Source organism: Macaca nemestrina, chromosome 11 (genome assembly GCF_043159975.1).
Source record: "Macaca nemestrina isolate mMacNem1 chromosome 11, mMacNem.hap1, whole genome shotgun sequence".
Taxonomy (NCBI): domain Eukaryota; kingdom Metazoa; phylum Chordata; class Mammalia; order Primates; family Cercopithecidae; genus Macaca; species Macaca nemestrina.
Genome location: NC_092135.1, coordinates 57,594,699 through 57,618,226, shown reverse-complemented (window position 1 = coordinate 57,618,226; position 23,528 = coordinate 57,594,699). Strand labels below are relative to the sequence as shown.

General features: G+C 38.7%; 1 protein-coding gene across 3 annotated transcripts in view; it reads left to right on the top strand.

The window, feature by feature from the left end:
* Window positions 1–23,230, top strand: part of LOC105493182 (lymphocyte antigen 75) — a 94,207-nt gene extending 70,977 nt beyond the window's left edge. The window contains exons 29-35 of one of the 3 annotated variants that reach the window (XM_011760663.2): window positions 6,627–6,821; window positions 9,494–9,720; window positions 10,962–11,130; window positions 15,820–15,969; window positions 17,912–18,034; window positions 19,380–19,547; window positions 21,285–23,230. In XM_011760663.2, the coding sequence (XP_011758965.2) occupies window positions 6,627–6,821; window positions 9,494–9,720; window positions 10,962–11,130; window positions 15,820–15,969; window positions 17,912–18,034; window positions 19,380–19,547; window positions 21,285–21,463 (1,211 nt within the window). In that variant the 3' untranslated portion in view covers window positions 21,464–23,230. The other 2 variants (XR_011609801.1, XM_071072840.1) reach the window with 2 other exon arrangements.
* Window positions 23,231–23,528: the final 298 nt, after the last annotated feature.

The window sequence follows — 23,528 nt, the reverse complement described above, 5'->3', positions numbered from 1 at the left end:
CTGGCTTCATGGGGATAGCATTGAATCTATAAATTACTTTGGGCAGTATGGCCATTTTCATGATATTGATTCTTCCTATCCATGAGCATGGAATGTTTTTCCATTTGTTTGTGTCCTCTTTTATTTCCTTGAGCAGTGGTTTGTAGTTCTCCTTGAAGAGGTCCTTCACATCCCTTGTAAGTTGGATTCCTAGGTATTTTATTCTCTTTATAGCAACTGTGAATGGGAGTTCACTCACGATTTGGCTCTCTGTTTGTCTGTTATTGGTGTACAGGAATGCTTGTGATTTTTGCACATTGATTTTGTATCTTGAGACTTTGCTGAAGTTGCTTATCAGCTTAAGGAGATATTGGGCTGAGGTGATGGGGTTTTCTAAATATACAATCATGTCATCTGCAAACAGAGACAATTTGACTTCCTCTCTTCCTATTTGAATGCCCTTCATTTCTTTCTCTTGCCTGATTACCCTGGCCAGAATTTCCAATACTATGTTGAATAGGAGTGGTGAGAGAGGGCATCCTTATCTTGTGCCAGTTTTCAAAGGGAATGCTTCCAGTTTTTGCCCATTCAGTATGATATTGGCTGTGGGCTTGTCATGAACAGCTCTAATTATTTTGAGATATGTTCCATCAATACCTAGTTTATTGAGAGTTTTTAGCATGAAGGGCTGTTGAATTTTGTCAAAGGCCTTTTCTGCAACTATTGAGGTAATCATGTAATTTTTGTCATTAGTTCTGTTTATGTGATGGATTATGTTTATTGATTTGCATATGTTGAACCAGCCTTGCATCCCGGGTATGAAGCCGACTTGATCCTGGTGGATAAGCTTTTTGATGTGCTGCTGGGTTCGGTTGGGCAGCATTTTGTTGAGGATTTTTGCATTGATGCTCATCAGGGATATTGTCCTGAAGTTTTCTTTTTTTGTTGTGTCTCTGCCAGGTTTTGGTATTAGGATGAAGCTGGCCTTATAAAATGAGTTAGGGAGGAATCCCTCTTTTTCTATTGTTTGGAATAGTTTCAGAAGGAATGGTACCAGCTCCTCTTTGTACCTCTGGTAGAATTCCACTGTGAATCTGCCTGGTCGTAGACTTGTTTCCGTTGGTAGGCTATTACTGCCTCAATTTCAGAACTTGTTATTGGTTTATTCAGGGATTCGACTTCTTCCTGGTTTAGTGTTGGGAGGGTGTATGTGTCCAGGAATTTATCCATTTCTTCTAGGTGTTCTAGTTTATTTGTGTAGAGGTATTTATAAGTATTCTCTGGTGGTAGTTTGTATTTCTGTGACATCAGTGGTGATATCCCTTGTATCATTTTTTATTGCGTCTATCTGATTCTTCCCTCTTTTCGTCTTTATTAGTCTTGCTAGTGGTCCATTTTGTTGATCTTTTCAAAACGCCAGCTCCTGGATTCATTGATTTTTTGAAGGGTTTTTTTATGTCTCTGTCTTCTTCAGTTCTGCTCTGATCTGAGTTATTTCTTGTCTTCTGCTAGCTTTTGAATTTGTTTGCTGTTGCTTCTCTATTTCTTTTGACTTTGATATTAGAGTGTTAATTTTAGATCTTTCCTGCTTTCTCTTGTGGGCATTTAGTGCTATAAATTTCCCTCTCTACACTGCTTTAAATGTGTCCTAGAGATTCTGGTACGTTGTGTCTTCATTCTCATTGGTTTCAAACAACATCTTTATTTCTGCCCTCATTTTGTTATTTACCCCATAGTCATTCAGGAGCAGTTTGTTCAGTTGCCATGTAGTTGTGTGGTTTTGAGTGAGTTTCTTAATCCTGAGTTCTAATTTGATTGCACTGTGGTATGAGAGACTGTTATGGTTTCTGGGTTTTTTTTTTTGTTTGTTTTTGTTTTTGCTTTTGCTGAGGAGTGTTTTACTTCCAATTATGTGGTCAATTTTAGAAAAAGTGTGATGAGGTGCTGAGAAGAATGTATATTCTATTGATTTGGGGTGGAGAGTTCTGTAGATAGCTATTAGGTCTGCTTGGTCCAGAGCTGCATTCAAGTCCTGAATATCCTTGTTAACTTCCTGTCTCGTTGATCTGTCTAATATTGACAGTGGGGTGTTAAAGTCTCCCACTATTATTGTGTGGGAGCCCAAGTCTCTTTGTAGGTCTTTATGAACTTGCTTTATGAATCTGGGTGCTCCTGTATAGGGTGCATATATATTTAGGATAGTTAGCTCCTCTTGCTGCATTGATCCCTTTACCATTATGTAATGGCCTTTTTTATCTCTTTTGATCTTTGTTGGTTTAAAATCTGTTTTATCAGAGATTAGGATTGCAACTCCAGCTTTTCTTTGCTTTCCCTTTGCTTGGTAAATATTCCTCCATCCCTTTATTTTGAGCCTATGTGTGTCTTTGCCCGTGAGATGGGTCTCCTGAATACAGCACACTGATGGGTCTTGACTCTTTATCCAGTTTGCCAGTCTGTGTCTTTTAACTGAGGGCATTTAACCCCTTTACATTTAAGGTTAATATTGTTACGTGTGAATTTGATCCTGTCATTATGATTTTAGCTGGTTGTTTTGCCTGTTAGTTGATGCAGTTTCTTCATAGTGTCAATGTTCTTTACAGTTTGGTATGTTTTGCAGTGGCTGGTACTGGTTGTTCCTTTCCATATTTAGTGCTTCCTTCAGGAGCTCTTGTAAGGCAGGCCGAGTGGTGACAAAATCTCTCAGCATTTGTTTGTCTGTAAAGGATTTCATTTCTCCTTCACTTAGTTGGCTGGATACGAAATTGTGGGTTGAAAATTCTTTTCTTTAGGAATGTTGAATATTGGCCCCCACTCTCTTCTGGCTTGTAGGGTTTCTGCAGAGAGATCCACTGTTAGTCTGATGGGCTTCCCTTTGCGAGTAACACGACCTTTCTCTCTGGCTGCCCTTAACATTTTTTCCTTCATTTCAACCTTGGTAAATCTGACAATTAGGTCTCTTGGGGTTGCTCCTCTTGTGGAGTATCTTTGTGGTATTCTCTGTATTTCCTGAATTTGAATGTTAGCCTGTCTTGTTGGGTTGGGGACGTTCTCCTGGATAATATCCTAAACATTGTTTTCCAACTTGGTTCCATTCTCTCTGTCACTTTCAGGTACACTGGTCAAATGTAGATTTGGTCTTTTCACATAGTCCCATATTTCTTGGAGGCATTGTTCATTCCTTTTTATTCTTTTTTCTTTAATCTTGTCTTCTCTCTTTATTTCATTAAGTTGCTATTCAATCTCTGATATCCTTTCTTCTGCTTGATCAATTCAGCTATTGATACTTGTGTATGCTTCATGAAGTTCTCGTGCTGTGTGTTTCAGCTCCATCAGGTCATTTATGTTCTTCTCTACAGAGGTTATTCTAGTTAGCAATTCATCTAACCTTTTTCAAGGTTCTTAGCTTCCTTGCATTGGGTTAGAACATGCTTCTTTAGCTCAGAGGAATTTGTTATTACCCACCTTCTGAAGCCTACTTCTGTCAATTCGTCAAACTCTTTCTCCATCCAGTTTTGTTCGCTTGCTGACTAAGAGTTGTGATCCTTTGGAGGAGAAGAAGCATTCTGGTTTTTGGAATTTTAGCCTTTTTGCATTGGTTTCTCTCCATCTTTGTGGATTTATCTATCTTCGGTGTTTGATGTTGGTGACCTTCGGATGGGGCCTTTGAATGGACATGCTATTCATTTCTGTTTGTTAGTTGTCCTTCTAACAGACCCCTCTGCTGCCAGTCTGCTGGAGTTTGCTGGATGTCCACTCCTGACTCTGTTTGCCTGGGTATCACCAGTGGAGGCTGCAAAACAGCAAAGATTGCTGCCTGTTCTTTCCTCTGGAAGCTTTGGAAGCTTCTTCCCAGAGGAGCACCTGCCTGATGCCAGCCAGAGGTCTCCTGTATGAAGTGTTTGTTGGCCCCTACTGGGAGGTATCTCCCAGTCAGGATACATGGGGGTCAGGGACCCACTTGAGGAGGCTGTCTGACCCTTAGCAGAGCTCGAAGTCTGTGCTGGGAGGTCTGCTGCTCTCTTAGGGCCGTCAGGCAGGGACGTTTAAGTCTGCTATAAGTCCCTGACTGGGGCTGCTGCCTTTTTTTCAAAGACACCCTGCCCAGAGAGGAGAAATCTGGCAGTCTGGCCATAGCAGCCTTGCTGAGCTACAGGGGCTCCACCCGGTTCGAACTTCCCAGCAGGTTTGTTTACACCAGAAGCGTAAAACCGCCTACTCAAGCCTCAGCAATGGCGGATGCCCCTCCCCCAACCAAGCTCTAGTGTCCCAGGTCAATCTCAGACTGCTGCTGTGCTGGCAGCAAGAATTTCAAGCCAGTGGATCTTAGTTTCCTGGGCTCCGTAGGGGTGGGACCCACCGAGCCAGACCACTTGACTCCCTGGCTTCAGCACCCCTTTCCAGGGGGGTGAACGGTTCTGTCTTGCCGGCATTGCAGGCACCACTGGGGTATGGGAAAAACAGAACTCCTGCAGCTAGTTTGGTGTCTGCCCAAATGGCTGCCCAGTTTTGTGCTTGAAACCCAGGACCCTGGTGGGGTAGGCACCAGAGGGAATCTCCTGGTTTGCAGTTGTGAAGACCGTGGGACAAGCGCGGTATCTGTGCCAGAGTTCCTCACGCCCAGTCCCTCGTGGCTTCCCTTGGGTAGGGGAGAAAATTCCCCAACCCCTTGCACTTCCCAGGTGAGGCGTTGCCCCACTCTGCTTTGGCTCACCCTCCGTGGGCTGCACCCACTGTCCAACCAGTCGCAGTAAGATGAAGCCGGTATCTCAGTTGGGAATGCAGAAATCATCCGCCTTCTGCATCAGTCTTGCTGGGAGGTGCAGACTGGAGTGGTTCCTATTTGGCCATCTTGCCAGCAATCCATCACAAAAGTGTTTTTCTTTTGTCATTTGTGCATATGTAAGAAGGCTTTGCTTACCCCAAGGTTATGAAGACTTACTCCTATGTTTTCTTTATTTTTTTTGAGACAGACTTTTGCTCTTGTCACCAAAGCTGAAGTGGTGCAGTGGCGTGATCTCAGCTCACTGCAACCTCCGCCTCCTAGCTTCAAGCTGTTCTCCAGCCTCAGCCTCCCGAGTAGCTGGGATTACAGGCGCCCACCACTATGCCCAGCTAATTTTTGTATTTTTAGTAGAGATGGGGTTTTACCATGTTGACCAGGCTGGTTTACTGACCTTAGGTGATCTGCCCACCTCAGCCTCCCAAAGTGCTGCAATTACAGGGGTGAGCCACGGTGCCCGGCCTCTTGTGTTTTCTTCTAAAGGTTTTATAGTTGTAGCTCTTATATTTATGTCTGTGATCTACTTTAATTTTTGTGTGTGGTGAAAGAAAGGGGTCCAACCTCTTTTTTTTTTTTTTTGCTTGTGGATATCCAGTTTAGAAGACTATTTTTTCCATACTGAATTGTCTTGGCATCCTTCTTAAAAATCAATTGACTGGCCAAGTGCAGTGGCTCACACCTATAATCGCAGCACTTTGGGAGGCTGAGGCAGGTGGATTATGAGGTCAGGAATTCAAGACCAGCCTGGCCAAGATGGTGAAACCCCATCTCTACTAAAAAATACAAAAGTTAGCCAGCTGTGGTGGCGGGCATCTTAATCCCTGCTACTCGGGAGGCTGAGGCAGAGAATTGCTTGAACCCTGGGGGTGGAGGTTGCAGTGAGCTGAGATTGTGCCACTGTGCTCCAGCCTGGTTGACAGAGTGAGACTCCGTCTCAAAGAAAAAAAAATTAATTGACTGTAAGTATGCACAGTTGTTAACAGTTTATGTCCAGAGAAGAGATTTCTTTGGTGACTTTTATAATGTATCAATCATGTTTTAAATAATAAAATATCATGTTCATTTCCATTGCAATTAAATGTATATGTAAGATAAAATATTTTTTATTTCAATAGGTTTTGGGGGAACAGGTGGTGGTTGGTTACATAGATAAGTTCTTCAGTGTTGATTTCTGAGATTTTGGTGTACCCATCACACGAGCAGTGTACACTGTACCTAGTGTGTAATCTTTTATCCTTCACCCCCTCCCATCTTTCCCCCCGAGTCCAGTGTCCATTGTATAATTTTTATGCCTTTGCATCCTCATAGCTTAGCTCCCACTTGGTGAGAACACACAATGTTTGATTTTCCATTCCTGAGTTACTTCACTTAGAATAATGGTCTCCATTTCCATTCAGTTTGCTGCGAGTGCCATTATTTCATTCCTTTTTATGGCTGAGTCGTATTCCATGGTACATATATACCACATTACCACATTTTCTTTATCCATTCATTGGTTGATGGGCATTTGGGCTGGTTGTATATTTTTGCTATTGTGAATTGTGCTGCTATAAACATGCACGTGCGAGTATCTTTTTCATATAATGACTTCTGGAAAATAATATTTGATGACAAAAATGAAATGTTATTACTGAAGGATGGTGGAATTATAGGTCAATATTTGTAGTTTGCAGTTATAGTCAAATTAAAAATGAGCATGATTTACTGTTATAATCAGAAAATATCTTAAAGGGTTATACATAATCATACAAACTTTTAGAAGGTTGGGAAAAGATAAAATCAGTCAAGTTTGAAATCTTAACTATATAACTGTAATTCAAGTATTGATTTAATCTCTAAGCATAGGAAAACAATGTTTCTTCTCTAGATAATTCTCTTATGTGGTTTGATAAGACCCCACTGTCATATACACATTGGAGAGCAGGAAGACCAACTATAAAAAATGAGAAGTTTTTGGCTGGTTTAAGTACTGATGGCTTCTGGGATATTAAAACCTTTAATGTTATTGAAGAAACACTTTATTTTCACCAGCACAGCATTCTTGCTTGTAAAATTGAAATGGGTAAGTATAGTAATATAGAGTTTTCTTTCACTCCAGGGGAAGAATATAAGGCTATTAGTTCCACTAGCAGGAATCATACAATCAAATGCTTCCTCTGTGTTCAGTCCTGTGCGAGGTGTTCCAGAGGTTAACGAGGAAGGAAAAGACACGGGCCCTGCTGTCAAGGTTTTGACCCTAAGGAGTAAAATGTAGTTGTGGAGATAGCATTAAATTCCTTATTATTGTTTAATGTAAATTAGCCTTAGATTAATTGATACAGGCTTCAATTGTGGGGAAGTCAAAACTGATACATTGGAAAGGGGAATGACAGAAAAAAGGAAAGGCTTCAAGAAGAGGTGAAACTTGGTTGGGGTTTGAAAAATGCATAGGGTTTGTATAAATAAGAAAGTGGGGGAAGAGTTTTGACATTCTGTGCAAAGTGAATGTCTCTCAACCTTGCCTAATTTGTAAATAAATCTATTTTTAAATATATGTTAGTTTTAATTTTTTCACAGCTTAAAAACTGTTAATTATTACCACTGTGCCCTAAAACTCTTATTACTCCCACTGTGCCCTAAGCTTCCTGCTCAGTGGGAGCCCGTAATGGTGGCGTGCTGGCTAGTCGGCTCACTTCACAGCGCCGCAGTCACTTCCCAAGACCGTGTCCACCAGCAACCTCCAGGGATTCCTTATTCTAACCTACTTTGAGTCAGTGTAAACTTGTGAGACATTTTAGAAACTAGTCTCTATCCCCAATTTCTAGGCCTTCTCCCAGTTCCCTGTTTTTCCCCATTCTTGTTCAGCAAAACATCTTTTTCTCAATCAAGCTGGTCTCTCATTGTCCCAGGCACAGGGTATGCCCATCCTCATATTGCACCTTTATGTTTTCCTCCTGCCAAGAAGTTTAGCAACTTCTTTCTTTCTTTCTTTTTTTACATCTTTAATAAACTTTTCATTTTAGGATAGCTTTAGAGTTACAGAAAAGTTGCAAAGATAGTACAGAGTGTTCCCATCTATCCTACAATTTCCCCTACTGTTGACATATTACTTTAGTATGGTACATTTGTCACAACTAATAAACCAATATTGATCATTATTATTATTATTAACTAAAGTCCACACATTATTCAAATTTCCGTAGTTTTTATTTAACATACTTTTTCTTTCCAGGATCCCATCCAGGACCCCACCTTACCTTTAGTACTCCTGCCTCCTTAGGCTCCTCTTGGCTGGGTGGTTTCTCAGACTTTTCTTATTTTTGATGGCCTTAACAGTTTTGAGGAACACTGGTCATGTATTTGGTAGAATGTCCCTCAGTTTGGGTTGGCGGATGTTTTTCTCATGATTCAACTGGGGTTATAAGTTTCTGGAGGAAGACCAAAGATGTGAGGGAGCATTCTCACTTCACATGGGCACCATGTACTATTCATGTGACTTATCACTGGCCACCTGGCCCAAGGTAGTGTTTGTTAAGTTCTCTGCTGCAAAGTTACCCGTTTTCCTCCTTTCCATAACTGTCCTCTTTCTAAGGAAGTCACTATGTAGAATCCACACTTAACAGGGTAGAAAGTTATCCTCCACCTTCCTGTGAGGGGAGTATCTATATAAATAACTTGAAATTCTTCTGCACGGGGTATTTGTCTATTTTCTCCAATTTTTATTTTATTTTATTTTTTATTTTTTTTGAGATGGAGTCTTGCTCTGTCACCCAGGCTGGAGTGCAGTGGTGCCATTTCAGCTCACTGCAACCTCTGCCTTCCAGGTTCCAGCGATTCTCTTTCCTCAGCCTCCCAAGTACCTGGGATTACAGGCATGCACCACCATGCCCGGCTAATTTTTTATATTTTTGGTAGAGACGGGGTTTCACCATGTTGGCCAGGCTGGTCTTGAACTCCTGACCTCAGGTGATTCCCCTGCCTTGGCCTCCCAAAATGCTGGGATTACAGGCGTGAGCCACTGCACCTGGCCCCAATTTTTAAATTTATTCAGTTATTTATTTATACTCTCATCATTGTGGTTTTTTTGTTATTTGTTAGTTTGTAGCGCTTCCATACTTTCTCCTTCTTTTTGTTCTTAATTTCCTCCAATCTTCTAGACCTAGTATAGGTTCATGGTTATTTATTTTATACTTTGGATTATAATCTAACATACTGCATTCTGTAATATTTTGCTCAAGTCTTTCCGCTTTGGCCTTTGGTAGCTCTTTCACTTGGCTCCCATGTCCCTTGAAATAACCTCATCATTGTGGCTTTGTTGTTTGTGTTTGTTTTAAGCACTTCCTTACTTTCTGGTTACCTTATTTCTTTTTAGTCTTAATTTCACCTAACCTTTGAGACCTGGTTTATCAAGTAGTCTTCCTGACTCCTCTCATTCAAATGAATCTCTACCAATTTCACAGTTCCTACTGGTTAATAATTTTGCCATCATTTCAGCCATTCTTTCTGTCTCCAACTAATATATAAGCTTCTTAAATGAAAGAAAATGTCTATGCCTTTTAAAAATATCAACCAGAGAACTTTAAGAGCCTAAGATATGTGTCATAGCAGTAAGAAAAATAAAATATGCATTTGACCTCCCTTATTAATAAGAAACCCAGTTTTATTTAACTTTTCAAATGATTGCATGTTGTCTCATCCAAAAGGTATATTTGAAATACTTTAAATTTTAATCACCAGTGCTTTTAATTATTATAGTTGACTACAAAGAAGAATATAATACTACATTGCCACAGTTTATGCCATATGAAGATGGTATTTACAGTGTTATTCAAAAAAAGGTAACGTGGTATGAAGCGTTAAACATGTGTTCTCAAAGTGGAGGTCACTTGGCAAGCGTTCACGACCAAAATGGCCAGCTCTTCCTGGAAGATATTGTAAAACGTGATGGATTTCCACTATGGGTTGGGCTCTCAAGTCACGATGTAAGTCTTGCTTTGCTTTCCAGAAACTTTTCAAATGTGTTATTTTGAGGGTTAGAAATCTGAACGTAAAGTATTAATACAAAGTACAACAATAGATGAAGTACTGGGACTCCGTTTGCATAGCATGGTGCTTTCTTACCTTTTACAACATAGAACAAATAGAAAATTTTGGTGCAGAATGCACTAGGGCAAATGCTCAGGCCATCCCAAGGGCCCAGTGGATGAATATCTCAACAACACCTCTATAGCCTAGTTGGGACAGACAAATTGGAAAGCTGGTAAAAATGAAATAGCATAGAATCAGAAAACCCTGAGTTTCAGTACCAGTAGTGGATCTTCTATTTATATGCTGGGTGATCATGAGCAAGTTATTTAGCCTTTGCAACCTTATTTCCTCATGTAGAAAATCAGGGTAATAATAATTTCATTGAGACTCTAACACAAAAGTTTATACAAGTTACTATCTAAAATTCTCCACATGGTTAGGACTAATAAATGCATACTTTCTTCCCACTTTTCCTCTAGAAAATTACACTACTTAAGATTAATTCTGCTAGTAAACACATCTGTGCCACTATTTGAATCATATTATTTAATCATTTATGTACTTACAATAAAGTCTTGTATACAAAAAATGGTTATCTATTGAGACTAGAGTTGTAGTTCTAATTTAAATAATCTTTAGAACAAAATTTAGGGCAAAATTTTTTAAAGGGATAGCAAGTTAAGATAAATTCAAGGAAAACTCAAAAATAGTCTTCCCATTTTGAGTTTCTTGGGAAGTGTTTCTCTTTTCTAGCTCCCTACTGCTTGATGTCCTCTGTAGTGTGAAAAATGTAGCCAGAGACACAAAACACAAAACTATATAACATAGAAAACAATATTCAGAACAATATGAAGGTTGGGATTATAAATTTGTCATTGTGACAAATGGAAGCCATTTGCATGTTGTTTAATTTCAAGTGTTATGTAAACTCATCCTTTAAAAAAATCTAAAGACCAGGTATAATAACTCTGTCTCTAAGTTTAAAATCCTCCATAAACGGTGCCAGAGCAAATGTCCTGAATCAATGCATCAGAAGTCAGTCAGACCTACAATAATAGTAGGTTCAGACCTACAATACTGGAAGCAAATAATTAATATTCCATTATAATATTTCTTGAAGTATGTATGTTGTTCTTTATATTCTTTTTAAAGTCATACATCTAGGTTCAGATTATCTCTATTATTCTTACAACAGGGAAGTGAATCAAGTTTTGAATGGTCTGATGGTAGTATATTTGACTACATTCCATGGAAAGGCCAAACATCTCCTGGAAATTGTGTCCTCTTGGACCCAAAAGGAACTTGGAAACATGAAAAATGCAACTCTGTTAAGGATGGTGCTATTTGTTATAAACCTACAAAATGTAAGACTTGAATTTCAGTAACAGTACATTTACTAAAATGTGACATAATTTATGCACATAATTAAATGCTCAGTGGAATTTTTATTTAATGATTTATTCACAAATTATATGAAAATGATTTTGATACTTTGTAAATGGAAACAAATACAATATAAGCACTCAGGGAATTTGTTCCCAAAGACTTTCATTTGTTCTGTCACCAGGTAAATTCTACCCTAGAATTTGTGAATTCTAATTTCACTTAGCAATGTTTTACAAAGGCTGAGATGCTTATTTCAAAAAAGGGTCCCACACATATAAATTTGGGAAACACCTCATGTGATTTATCATATTAAAGGTTCTTATCTTTTCTTTTTTTTTTGGACAGTGTTTTTTGCTCTGTTGCGCAGGCTGGAGTGCAGTGGCATGAACATGGCTCACTACAGCCTTGACCTCCTGGGCTCAAGCAGTCCTCCCACCTCAGCCTCCTGAGTGGCTGGGACCACAGGCACGTGCCACCACACCCAGCTAATTTTTAAAACATTTTGTAGAGATAGGGTCTCACAATGTTGTTGAAGCTGGTCTTGAACTCCTAGGCTCAAGCAATCCTCCTGTTTCAGCCTCCCAAAGTGCTGAGAGTATAGGTGTGAGCTACTGCACCCGGCCAAAGGTTCTAAGAGAGTTTCTGTAATAATGAAGTCTGTTTAACCTTGTGTAACCAAGCATTTTCCAAACTTACATGATCCTTAAAATTTAAGGGAAGAGCCCCTTCCATTAGAGGCTGGACTTAGGGTCACCCCTGGTGGATAAAGCATGAACCTTGAGGAAGATCACAAAAAAAAAAAAAAAAAAAAAAAACTACCAGAGGCTGCAGAGGCCTGCAGGATAGGCAGGGAGGTGGTGGCATTAGTTTCCAAAGCCTCGGGTTCTCAGTGCTCACCATGTTTTCTGCTCTGAAGAATCTTGAACGGCAGATTCAACATTTGGTTGAACAGATTCAGGCAGAAGAAGATGTGAAAACTTTAGAGAAGCAGGTTAATAAAAGAAAGGGAGAATGATATAAACAATGAGGAATCAAGGTACAATCAAGAACTGACTTCTCAGTTGTTAGGCACAGAAAACAAATGTAACTTTTTAGAACAACAATTGGAATCCATGAGAAATAAGGCATGCAGAAATAGAGAAACAGACTTTATGGGATAGAGAATGATAAGATGACCAGATGTAAGTTCTGTGCTCTGCCAGGTTGAATAATGCCTCCTCCCCAAAGATTGCTGTCCAGTCAGAACCTTAGACTGTCACTTTATTGAGAAATAGAGTTTACAGATGTAGGTAGTTGAGATGAGGACATACTGGATTATGGTGGGCCCTAAATCCAATGACTAGTGTCCTTATAAGAGGGAGATACAGACATACAGAGGGAAGAAGGCCACGTGATGACAAAGGCTGAGATTGCAGTGACAGAGTGATAAGCCGAGGATTGTCGGCAACCACCAGAAGATGAGAGGGAGGCACGAGACAGATTCTCCATTAGAGCCTCCAATGAGAACCAATCCTAACCCCTTCAATTCAGACTTCTAGCCTCCAGAACTGTGAGAGCATACATTTCTGTTGTTTTAAGCCACCAATTTTGTGGAATTTATTATGGCAGCCCAAGGAAACTAATACAAGAGCTAACTTTAAAAACTGGATCTTCAAAAAAACCAGAGAATAACAAGCATTAGTGAGGATGTGGAGAAAATGGAACCCTTATGCATTGCTGGTAGGAATATAAAACCGTGTAACCACTGTGCAAAATGGTGTGGCGATTCCTCAAAAGCATATACATAAGATTACTATGTGATCCAGCACTTCAGGTATATACTCAAAACATCTGAAAGCAGGGATTCAAACAGGTGTTTGTCCAACCATGTCATAGCAGCATAATTCATAATAGCCAAAGATGCAAGCACCCCAAGTGTCCATGGATGGACAAATGGGGAAGAAGCCTTAAAAAGGAAGGAAGTTCTAGGCCGGGCGCGGTGGCTCACGCCTGTAATCCCAGCACTTTGGGAGGCCGAGGCGGGCGGATCACAAGGTCAGGAGATCGAGACCACGGTGAAACCCCGTCTCTACTAAAAATACAAAAAATTAGCCGGGCGCGGTTGTGGGCGCCTGTAGTCCCAGCTACTCGGGAGGCTGAGGCAGGAGAATGGCGTGAACCCGGGAGGCGGAGCTTGCAGTGAGCCGAGATCGCGCCACTGCACTCCAGCCTGGGCGACAGAGCGAGACTCCGTCTCAAAAAAAAAAAAAAAAAAAAAAAAAAAAAAAAGGAAGGAAGTTCTGATACGTGCTGCAACACAGATGAACCTTGAAGACAGTATGCTAAGTGAAATAAGCCAGTCACAAAAAGACAAATACTCTATGATTCCATTTATATGAGGTAGTACCCAGAGTTCTCAAATTCATAGAGACAGGAAGTAGAATGGCAGTTACCAGGGACAAGATGGAGGGGAATATGGGGAGTTATTGTTTAGTGGGTATAGAGTTTCAATTTTGCAAGATAGAAAAGTTTTAGAGATGGATGGTGGTGATAGTTGTACAGCAGAGTGAATGCATTTGGTGCCACGGGACTGTACACTGAAAAATGGTTAAGGCCAGATGTGGTGGTTCATGCTTGTAATCTCAGCACTTTGGGGGGCTGAGACAGGTGGATGGCTTGAGCCCAGGAGTTCAAGACCTGCCTGGGCAACAGAGTGAGACTCCATCTCTACAAAAAAAATTTTAAAATTAGCTGGACACAGTAGTGCATGCCTGTAATCCCAGCTACTTGGGAAACTGAGGCAGGAGACTCTATTGCACCCAAGAGTTTGAGACTGCAGTGAGCTGTGATTGCACTACTGCATTCCAACCTGGGTGACAGAATAAGACCCTGTCTCTAAAAACAAAACAAAACCAAAATGGTTAAGATGATAAATTTTATGTTATGTGTATTTTACCACAGTTAAAAAAAATGGATCTTCTTGAACAGGAATATAACACACTTACCACAATGCAGGCCCTTCCAAAAAAAAAAGAGTTGGAAGCAAAACTTCATGAAGAACAGGAAGAAAAAAAAATGTATGCAACCTAAGAGACCCCAGTTGCAGACTATACTAGAAACAAATAGACCAAAGATAAGGCATTTCCTTATGTTGCCAGTGTGAGAAATAATAAAAAAAAAAGAGTCAAACCCTTCAGAAAAGTTCCCTATCCTAATGATGCCGTGATAGCCAATGTTCAAGAAGTTTTGCATTAACAGTTGAGCCCAGTGCAACACTAAGTAATCAGCAATATACCTTTGCCCAACCATTTTCATCAGAATAGAAAATGTCAAACAAGAACTTACTAGTAACATTTCTTTTCAACAGCAGCATTAATGAGGAGTTGTGAGAAGTTCTATAGATTGTATAGATGAATTTGGCAAATGCATTTTGATCTGCAGCAGCTGGGAAACTTACCCAGGAGTCCAACTGCTGAACTGAAGACTTAGTACTCAAATTGGTAGCATTAGTGAGAAGAATGGAGGCAAACGCCAATCAAATAACCAAAGTTCAAAAAGATCAAGTCTGGTTTCTAACAGAAGACAGAGAAGCAGCAGAAGGAACCAAGGGCCACTAAAGAGTCTCTTGATGATGAAAGAAACAGCAGCCGCCATCCTTCTCTAATCACAGAGACCACAAGTAAGGACTCTGCCAAGCAGAGATTTGGAGAAAAAAACAGGAAATGCCTTTACTTACTGAAGGACATACAGACCATACAGAATGCATCACAAAGCAATAGTCTGGGTTGAGATTACTGACTGGTACCAGGTCAGATATTTGATTCAGATAATCTGTACCTCACTAATACAACATTGACAATTTACTTTCCAGTTTTCATATGCTCTTCTGTTGGAATTAAAAACAGGTGTTAAGGGGCAAAAGCTGCATTCCCCAGGCTGCTTCTGTTACTCAGCACAATTAAAAATCAATTTAAATGGAAACCAGGGGCATTTTTAAGAGCTAAGAAGCCACTCCTAGTCTTTTTTTGTTTGAGTGATGTTGTGGTGCTGATATATTACGCTTTGTAAAACAAATTAGCAATTTAAAAAAAATATTTTTTAAAAATAGTTCTTTTATGATTAAGTAAAACTAGATTTATTTCGATTATCAAAATAAAAAGGAATCCAAGGGGCTAAGCACGGTAGCTCATGCCTGTAACCCCAGCACTTTGGCAGCCTGAGGAGGGCAAATCACTTGCGGTGAGCGAATCACTTGAGGTGAGGAGTTTGAGACCAGCCTGGCCAACATGGTGAAACTTCGTCTCTACTAAAAAAAAAAAAATAAACAAAAAAAGGAATCCAAAGAAAGAAATAATTGTAATTATTATTTCAGAGTAGTTTCAGGTCTGCTTGGCCTGTCTTTACTTCTTTTTCTAGTCTTTCTCATTGTTTTTACTTTAGTCCAAATCAGTCTTAGAAAGCTAAGGCATTTTCTGCTTCTATCATCTACGTTTTTTAAACGGTATTCCAAAAAATTAAAATATGTATTTATAGAGTGTGGGCTGTGGCTTTCTCTGGTATGAATTAAATGCTTCTTAACCGCAAAAGCAACAGTTCCAATCAGGGACATTGAATTAGATTTTGAATTAGACATTGAATTAGTCTGTTTTTTCCATGCATTGTTATAACTGTGTCTAACATTTTTATAGCTAAAAAGCTGTCCCATCTTACATATTCATCAAGATGTCCAACAGTAAAAGAGAATGGGTCACGGTGGATCCAGTACAAGGGTCATTGTTACACGTCTGATCAGGCATTGCACAGTTTTTCAGAGGCCAAAAAATTGTGTTCCAAACATGGTGAGTTAAAATTTGTTGATTTTCTTATGACTCAATAATTTTTAGAAATGTTTGTTAAGGATGTAATTTGAAGCAATGATTATATTTTTGAAAATATTTTTAAAGCACTTTCCATTTCTAATAGCACTATAAACTAATTGCCCAGTGGTAGGGAAATGGTTAAGTATCTTATGACATAGGAACTCAATGAAATATTGGAATAGCCATTAAAAATGCCAGTAATCCCAGCACTTTGGGAGGCCAAGGCGGGCGGGTCACAAGGTCAAGAGATCGAGACATCCTAGCCAATATGGTGAAACCCTATCTCTACTAAAAATACAAAAATTAGCTGGGTGTGGTCGCACACACCTGTCGTCCCAGCTACTCGGGAGGCTGAGGCAGGAGAATCACTCGCACCCAGGAGGCAGAGGTTGCAGCTAGCCGAGATGGCGCCACTGCACTCCAGCCTGAGTGACAGAGCAAGACCCCATCTCAAAAAAAAAAATTATCAATGTTAATAATAAGTACATGGAAACTAGTAAGTGGGAAGAAGTAGAATTTTAAAGTGGTGGCTGGGCGTGATGGCTGACGCCTATAATCCTAGCACTTTGGGAGGCCGAGGTGGGAGGATCACGAGGTTAGCCATTCAAGACCAGCATGACCAACATGGAGAACCCTTGTCTCTACTAAAAATACAAAAATTAGCTGGGTGTGGTGGTATGCACCTGTAATCCCAGCTACTCGGGAGGCTGAGGCAGGAGACTCGCATGAACCAGGGAGGCGGAGGTTGCAGTGAGTCAAGACTGCGCCACTGCACTCCAGCCTGGGTGACAGAGCAAGACTCCATCTCAAAAAAAAATAAATAAAATAAATAATAAAAAATAATAAATTTAAAATAATAAAAGTGGCTAAGTGAACTGCTAAGCAAAACTACTGACGAATTGAAATGGTTTTACCTATAGCTAGACATGCTTAGAAAAAAGAATTAAGAGGTAAAATTTTTGTAACGTTAACTAAGTAGTAAATAAAAATTATAGTTGTTCCACTGCTTGGTTATTAATACATAAGCTTAGCCTCACCAGGGTAACAAATCAAAGTAGTATGGTTGTCCATCCGTTCTGCAATAGGATTGGCCGCATCCTCTGACCACCACAAAGGACAGGGATTTTTGCCTTCAGATTTAGCTATTTTAGAAAGAGTAGCAATGATCGGCTCTTTCCCATGACAAATTTGATCCATAGTCAAACTGTAAAATGACTTCTAGGGAAACTACCTAGAGTATTTCAAAGACCAAAATTTGTTTACCTGCTTCCTTGGGTAGCAAATTAGCCAGGTAGATGGGTGGCATTTATCTAATTTATTCTGATAACCATTGTAGAGACACTTGACTGATTGAAAAATCTTCTAATTACTGGGAACTTTTGTGTGGGAACCATTGGGTGTTATACCTGTATACACATGATGGGAACTGTTGTAAGCTATATGTATGTTTTGAAAGTCAGAAACCTTTTTCTCCTAAAGGAGAAAACAGAGTGGTTTACTGAAAAATAATATGTAGGTTAAGCACTTCAGACTTGGAGGCATGAGGGTCTGGGTTCAAATTCCAGCTCCCACATATCCTAGCTAAGTGACATTGGGAGGTTATATAACTCTTTCTCTTTTCTCATCTGAACAGTGAGAGAGAGCTCATGGGTAGGCAGTTCCAGGGCCAAAAAAATATTGACAGATAAATAGTTTGAAGAAGCACAAAATTTATTTATACATGTTTGGAAGTGATTTTTTTTTTTGGAAGTACTTATAAAATTTTGACCTAAATACCAGTTTTTAAAAACTGTCTCTGTGTAAGGCTTGAATTTATCAATGATCTTGTTAATAATATATATATTTTTCAAATGGTTAGTTGAGAATAAACTACTTCTCTAGTTTCCATAAAGCTAATTGAGAATTTGTTTTCCTTCAACAGATCAGTCTGCAACTATCATTTCCATAAAAGATGAAGATGAGAATAAATTTGTGAGCAGACTGATGAGGGAAAATAATAATATTACCATGAGAGTTTGGCTTGGATTATCTCAACATTCTGTTGGTAAGTGAAATAATTGTATGTGTAGTGTGCAAAGAGAGTTCTAACTCATCCTAAATAACAAGTCATCCTTGCTAAAGAATGTTAAGTGATGGCTAATTCAGGTGCCTCTTATGGATAAATAAACTAGGTCGCTGGCTGTTCTGGACGGTTATAAATTTTGAATGAATCCATGAGTTAACTTAGCAGTGATGGAAACCACTAATGACACAGAAAATCATGTTTAATAAAGTAGAATCATTCTAGAGGCTTATTTCTGGGATCCTTGGATCAACATCAGGATATTTTCTTCTCAGCAATGTCTGTGTCCCCACAAGGAGCCCATGCCTGCCTTCTCTTAGAGTTCTAGTGTCTGTCACCGCGTGGATTTGCAGCTTATAACTTTGTTGTTCAGACAGTTATCTTCTTGTTATTCCCTTCTCTCTAAGAATATTTTTTACCATTGGTTAAAATTAAATCTTAATAGTAATCTTTAAAAACCGGCTTAGTGTTAGGTTGATGCAAAAGTAATTGCAGTTTTTCCCATTACTTTCGTGCCAACCTATAAAATTGCAGATAATTGATTCAAAGAACATTTTTGGAAGGATTTTTTAATAAGAAATAGTAGATATAGATAAATGCTTCTTATATGATTCCAAAGTTATTTCATACCAATATTATGTAAATAGGGTTTGGGTGAACTTGGAATTGGTAGAAACAAATTAAGAGTACAAATATGACAGAAAAGAAAGTTTTTTCACATTTTATGCAAAGTTGAATTTTAAATTATTAAAATGTGAATTCTAAAATGTTAAGTACTTGTCAAAAAATACAAGGATTCCAAGTTGTCCAAATGAATCCTAAATCGTGTTTACACTGTCACCACAAGGTGGTGCCACTTCAGCTGGAAAACAAAGATGAAGTCCTGGTGGTGGTGTGGGAGAAGGCTGGGGATGGAGGTTTCGGCACCCTTCGTCTTCCACCAGCATGTCTTTCATGATATGACTTTTTGAAATTAGACTAGGGGAAGTATATGGGTCCTTAGAAATCTCTCCCTCACAAAATAAATGTGCAAGTATTCTACACTTTAATCGAAACACCACATTCTCTATCTGTGTTGTCCAATAGAACTTTCTACAAAGACAGAAATGTTCTATATCTGCACTGTCCAATATAGTAGTCACTGGTCACATGTGGCTCTTGAGCACTTGAAATGTGAGTAGTGCAACTGAAAGACTGATTTTTTTTTCCTTTTTAATGCATTTTATTTTAACAAGTAGCTATCATATTGGACAGCACAGTTCTGATGAGTTACATGAACCCCAGTTTAGTGTCAGTAAACATAGTTATATTTAATTTCTTTCTTCAGACCAGTCTTGGAGTTGGTTAGATGGATCAGAAGTGACATTTGTCAAATGGGAAAATAAAAGTAAGAGTGGTATTGGAAAATGTAGCATGTTGATAGCTTCAAATGAAACTTGGAAAAATGTTGAATGTGAACATGGCTTTGGAAGAGTTGTCTGCAAAATGCCTCTGGGTAAGTATGGAACCTGTCCTTAGGAAACTTTTTGCAGAACAGTCAGGAAATAAATGCACAATCCAATTAGTACAAAATTCTGTACTTGGTCTTGAAGTATTTAGTCCTTAAAGTATATCCAAATATCTTGATTAAGTCATAGAGATTTCCCCCTGAAAAATAGATTACAAGGGACAATAAATGCACAAGATGACTAGGACTCCAGTCTACATTTCATATAATTCTTTCCTAAGAAAAACAGAAGTTGCCAGGGTATTAGGGAAGTAATTTCTTTTAAAATGCTCTTGAGATGTATTTTATTCTATAGTTTGATTATATAAAAGCTTAAAGGTCTACTTCTGCAGTTAATTTGCTTCCTTTCTTCCTAATCCTATAAAACTCATGGTTAATTTTAAAACAATGCAAAACTGGATTTAGTTATTGAAAACATTCAGGGTATCTATAAAAAATCATAATTTGAACTCACATTTCATTATGAATTAATACATAAAATTACCATTAAAATATTATATTAACTTCATTTCTGGAGAAAGAGCTCCAAATTTTTCACAGTAACATTTTTAAAGATCTTGCATAAAAATTTCGCTTCTGGTATGTAAATATTAAAGATAAAACCTCAATTCTAGGTAATCAGTATCCATGTATACACACATTGAGTCAGTAAACAGAGTGTCTACTATATGCCATGCCCTGTTTTGCACACTGGGATGCACCTGAGAACAAGACAGATAAGGTATCTGTTCTCACAGAAATTACAATCTGGTGAAGAAAGAGAAGTAAATAGGTCAATTTTTTGAAGAGAGGAAAATATCAAATTGTTATAAACTCTATGTGATGGAGACTAGGTGGATAGCTACTCTAGGATACCAGGGAAGACGCCTAGAAGCAGGAGACATTGAAGCTAAGATCTAAAAAATCAAGCCAAGCAAATATCAAGGGAAAGGGCATAACAGACAGAGGTACCAGTTGGAGCAAAGAGCCTAGGGCAGAACGAGTTTGCTGAGCGCTCAGGGAAGAACTGACAGGTAGGTGCTAGACATACAGAGCTTTGGAAGCAAGGCTTGAGTTCTGGTTTTATTCTGAGTGGAATGGAAAGCAACTGGAAGATTTGGGGGTTGGGTGGGAGCAGAGTTAGGTTGTTGTAAATCAAAAGTTCTATGTTGGCCATTTTGAGTTATCCATAGAGGGATGAGATGTGTAATGTGCATAGCAATGGTATGTAAAGTCATGGAACAGAGCGAATCCATCTGGGCAGCATGCAGATAAGGGGCTTGGAACAGCAGCTGCACTAAATGAACTCATCTAAGAGGCTTAAATCATTCTGAAGCAAATAATACTTTATTTGGCCCCAGGTAAGTCAATCACAAAAATTTATAGCTTTTAGCGATTTGCTATCAAAGTAGGATAATATACAGGTGGTGATATTCCCAAATTGGTGTTAGGAAGGGAATGTGAGAATAATCACAGCACATTAATGTCTTTGGAAGAAAATTCCTATCTCAATGAAGAGGATTTGAATGAAAAGGAAAACACTTACATTTGAAAAGAAATCACTCAAGTGTTTCTTTTGATCTGATGATGAGTTTGAATTCTATGTTAGTGCTATGAAACAATCAGATTTATTATGTCTGTACACAGCTTACAGGTTTACGTGTGTGACACAACCCATAATGTATAAAATCAATAATGATCACTTTTGTATTCTCTCCTCCAACATCAAACCTTTTCCTGTTCCAGGCCCTGATTACACATCCATAGCTATCGCAGTTGCCACACTAAGTATCTTAGTTCTCATGGGCGTACTGATTTGGTTCGTCTTCCAAAGGCACCGTTTGCACCTGGCGGGCTTCTCAGCAGTTCGATATGCACAAGGAGTGAATGAAGATGAGATTATGCTTCCTTCTTTCCATGACTAAATTCTTCTCAAAGTTTTCTAATTTGCACTAATATGTTACAAAAAATTAGTCACTTAAAATGTCCCAGTGTCAGTATTTACTCTGCTTCAAAGTAGAACTCTTAAGTACTTTTTCAGTTGTTTAGATCTTAGGCATGTGCTGGTATCCACAGTTAATAGCCTGCTAAATGCCATGTTTATCACCCTAATTAATAGAATGGAGAGGACTCCAAAGCTGGAGCTGAAGTCCAAATTGTTTGTACAGTAATATGTTTAATGTGCATTTTCTCTATATGAATGTGATTGGTAACTAGGATATGTCTATTTTAATAGAAGTTTTTTTACAAAACCTCTTAGAAAATTAAAATTGGCATATTACTAGGTGACATGTCTACTTTTTAATTTTTAAGAGCATCTGGCCAAATGCAAAATTAGTACCTCAAAGTAAAAATTGAACTGTAAACTCTATCAACCTTGTTTCAAAATAGTCATTTTTAGCAATGGAGAAAAATAAACAATAAGACATGCTTACTTTTTAATTTTAATTTTAATTTTTTTTTTTTTGAGAGTGATCTGGAGTACAATGGCGTGATCCTGGCTCACTGTAAATCTTCGCCTCCCAGGTTCAAGCGATTCTCCTGCCTCAGCCCCCTGAGTAGCTGGGATTACAGGTGCCCACCACCATGCCCGGCTAATTTTTATATTTTTAGTAGAGATAGGGTTTCACCATGCTGGCCAGGCTGGTCTCGAACTCCTGACCTCAGGTGATCCTCCTGCCTCGGCCTCCCAAAGTGCTGGGATTACAGGCATGAGCCACCGCACCTGGCTTCTGCTTACTTTTTATACAGCAAAATGATTCCTCTTGGCAAAATGCTTCTTATATTATTCCAAAGTTATTTCATACCAATATTATGTAAATATGAAGAGTTTTTTCTGTTTATAACTGTTCATAAAACAATGACTTTTAAAGATTTAGTACTTAACATTTTCTGAAGTGTGGGAACATTATTTTTAGATTGAGTAGGTACCCTGTAGCAGTGTGCTTTGTATTTTCTGATGTATTACATGACTGTTTCTCTTGTAAAGAGAATCAACTAGGTATTTAAGATTGATAATTTTGCAATTTATGTACTTCACATAGCATGTCAACTTTGGACTAAGAATTTTGTTTTACTTTTTTTACACGTGTTAAACAGAGAAAGGGTCCATGAAGGAAAGTGTATGAGTTGCATTTGTAAAAATGAGACTTTTTCAGTAGAACTCTAAACCTTGTGACGACTACTAACAGATTTAAAATTATGAGTGATTAAGAAAACATTGCTTTGTGGTTATGACTTTAAGTTTTGACACCTAGATTATGTTCTTAGTAATAGCATCCACTGGAAAAGGTGAATGTTTTATTCAGCATTTAACTTACATTTGTACTTTAGAGTATTTTTGTATAAAATCCATAGATTTATTTTACATTTAGAGTATTTACACTATGATAAAGTTGTAAATAATTTTCTAAGACAGTTTTTATATAGTCTACAGTTGTCCTGATTTCTTATTGAATTTGTTAGACTGTTAGACTAGTTCTCTTGTCCTATGATCTGTCTACAATTTTAGTCATTAAGACTTTCCTCCAAGAACTAAGCCAAATTGATGTGAAAAGCACAGCTGTATATAATGGTGATGTCGTAATAAAGTTGTTTTATCTTTTAAGTAAAAGTAAAAATGCTGGAGTTGATCCTTATTGAAAAAAAAAAATCTCTAGATTGGGTTTTTTATGTTAGGCATACAGTACAAGAAATAAATTGACCACCAATTGTGAAGCGAGGCATTTGCTAAGAGATTTTGTGTGCATTTTTTAGAGAATAAATAGGCTGGGGGTAGTGGCTCACACCTATCCCTCTTCACACTTTGGGAGGCCAAGGCAGGGGGATCATTTGAGCCCAGGAATTCAAGTTCAGCATGGGCAACAAAGCAAGACCCCATTTCTACAAAAAATAAAATAATTAGCCAGCTGTGGTGGCACCCATGTGTACTGCCACCTACTCAAGAAGCCAAGGCAGGAGGATCCCGTAAGCCCAGGAGTTTGAGACTAC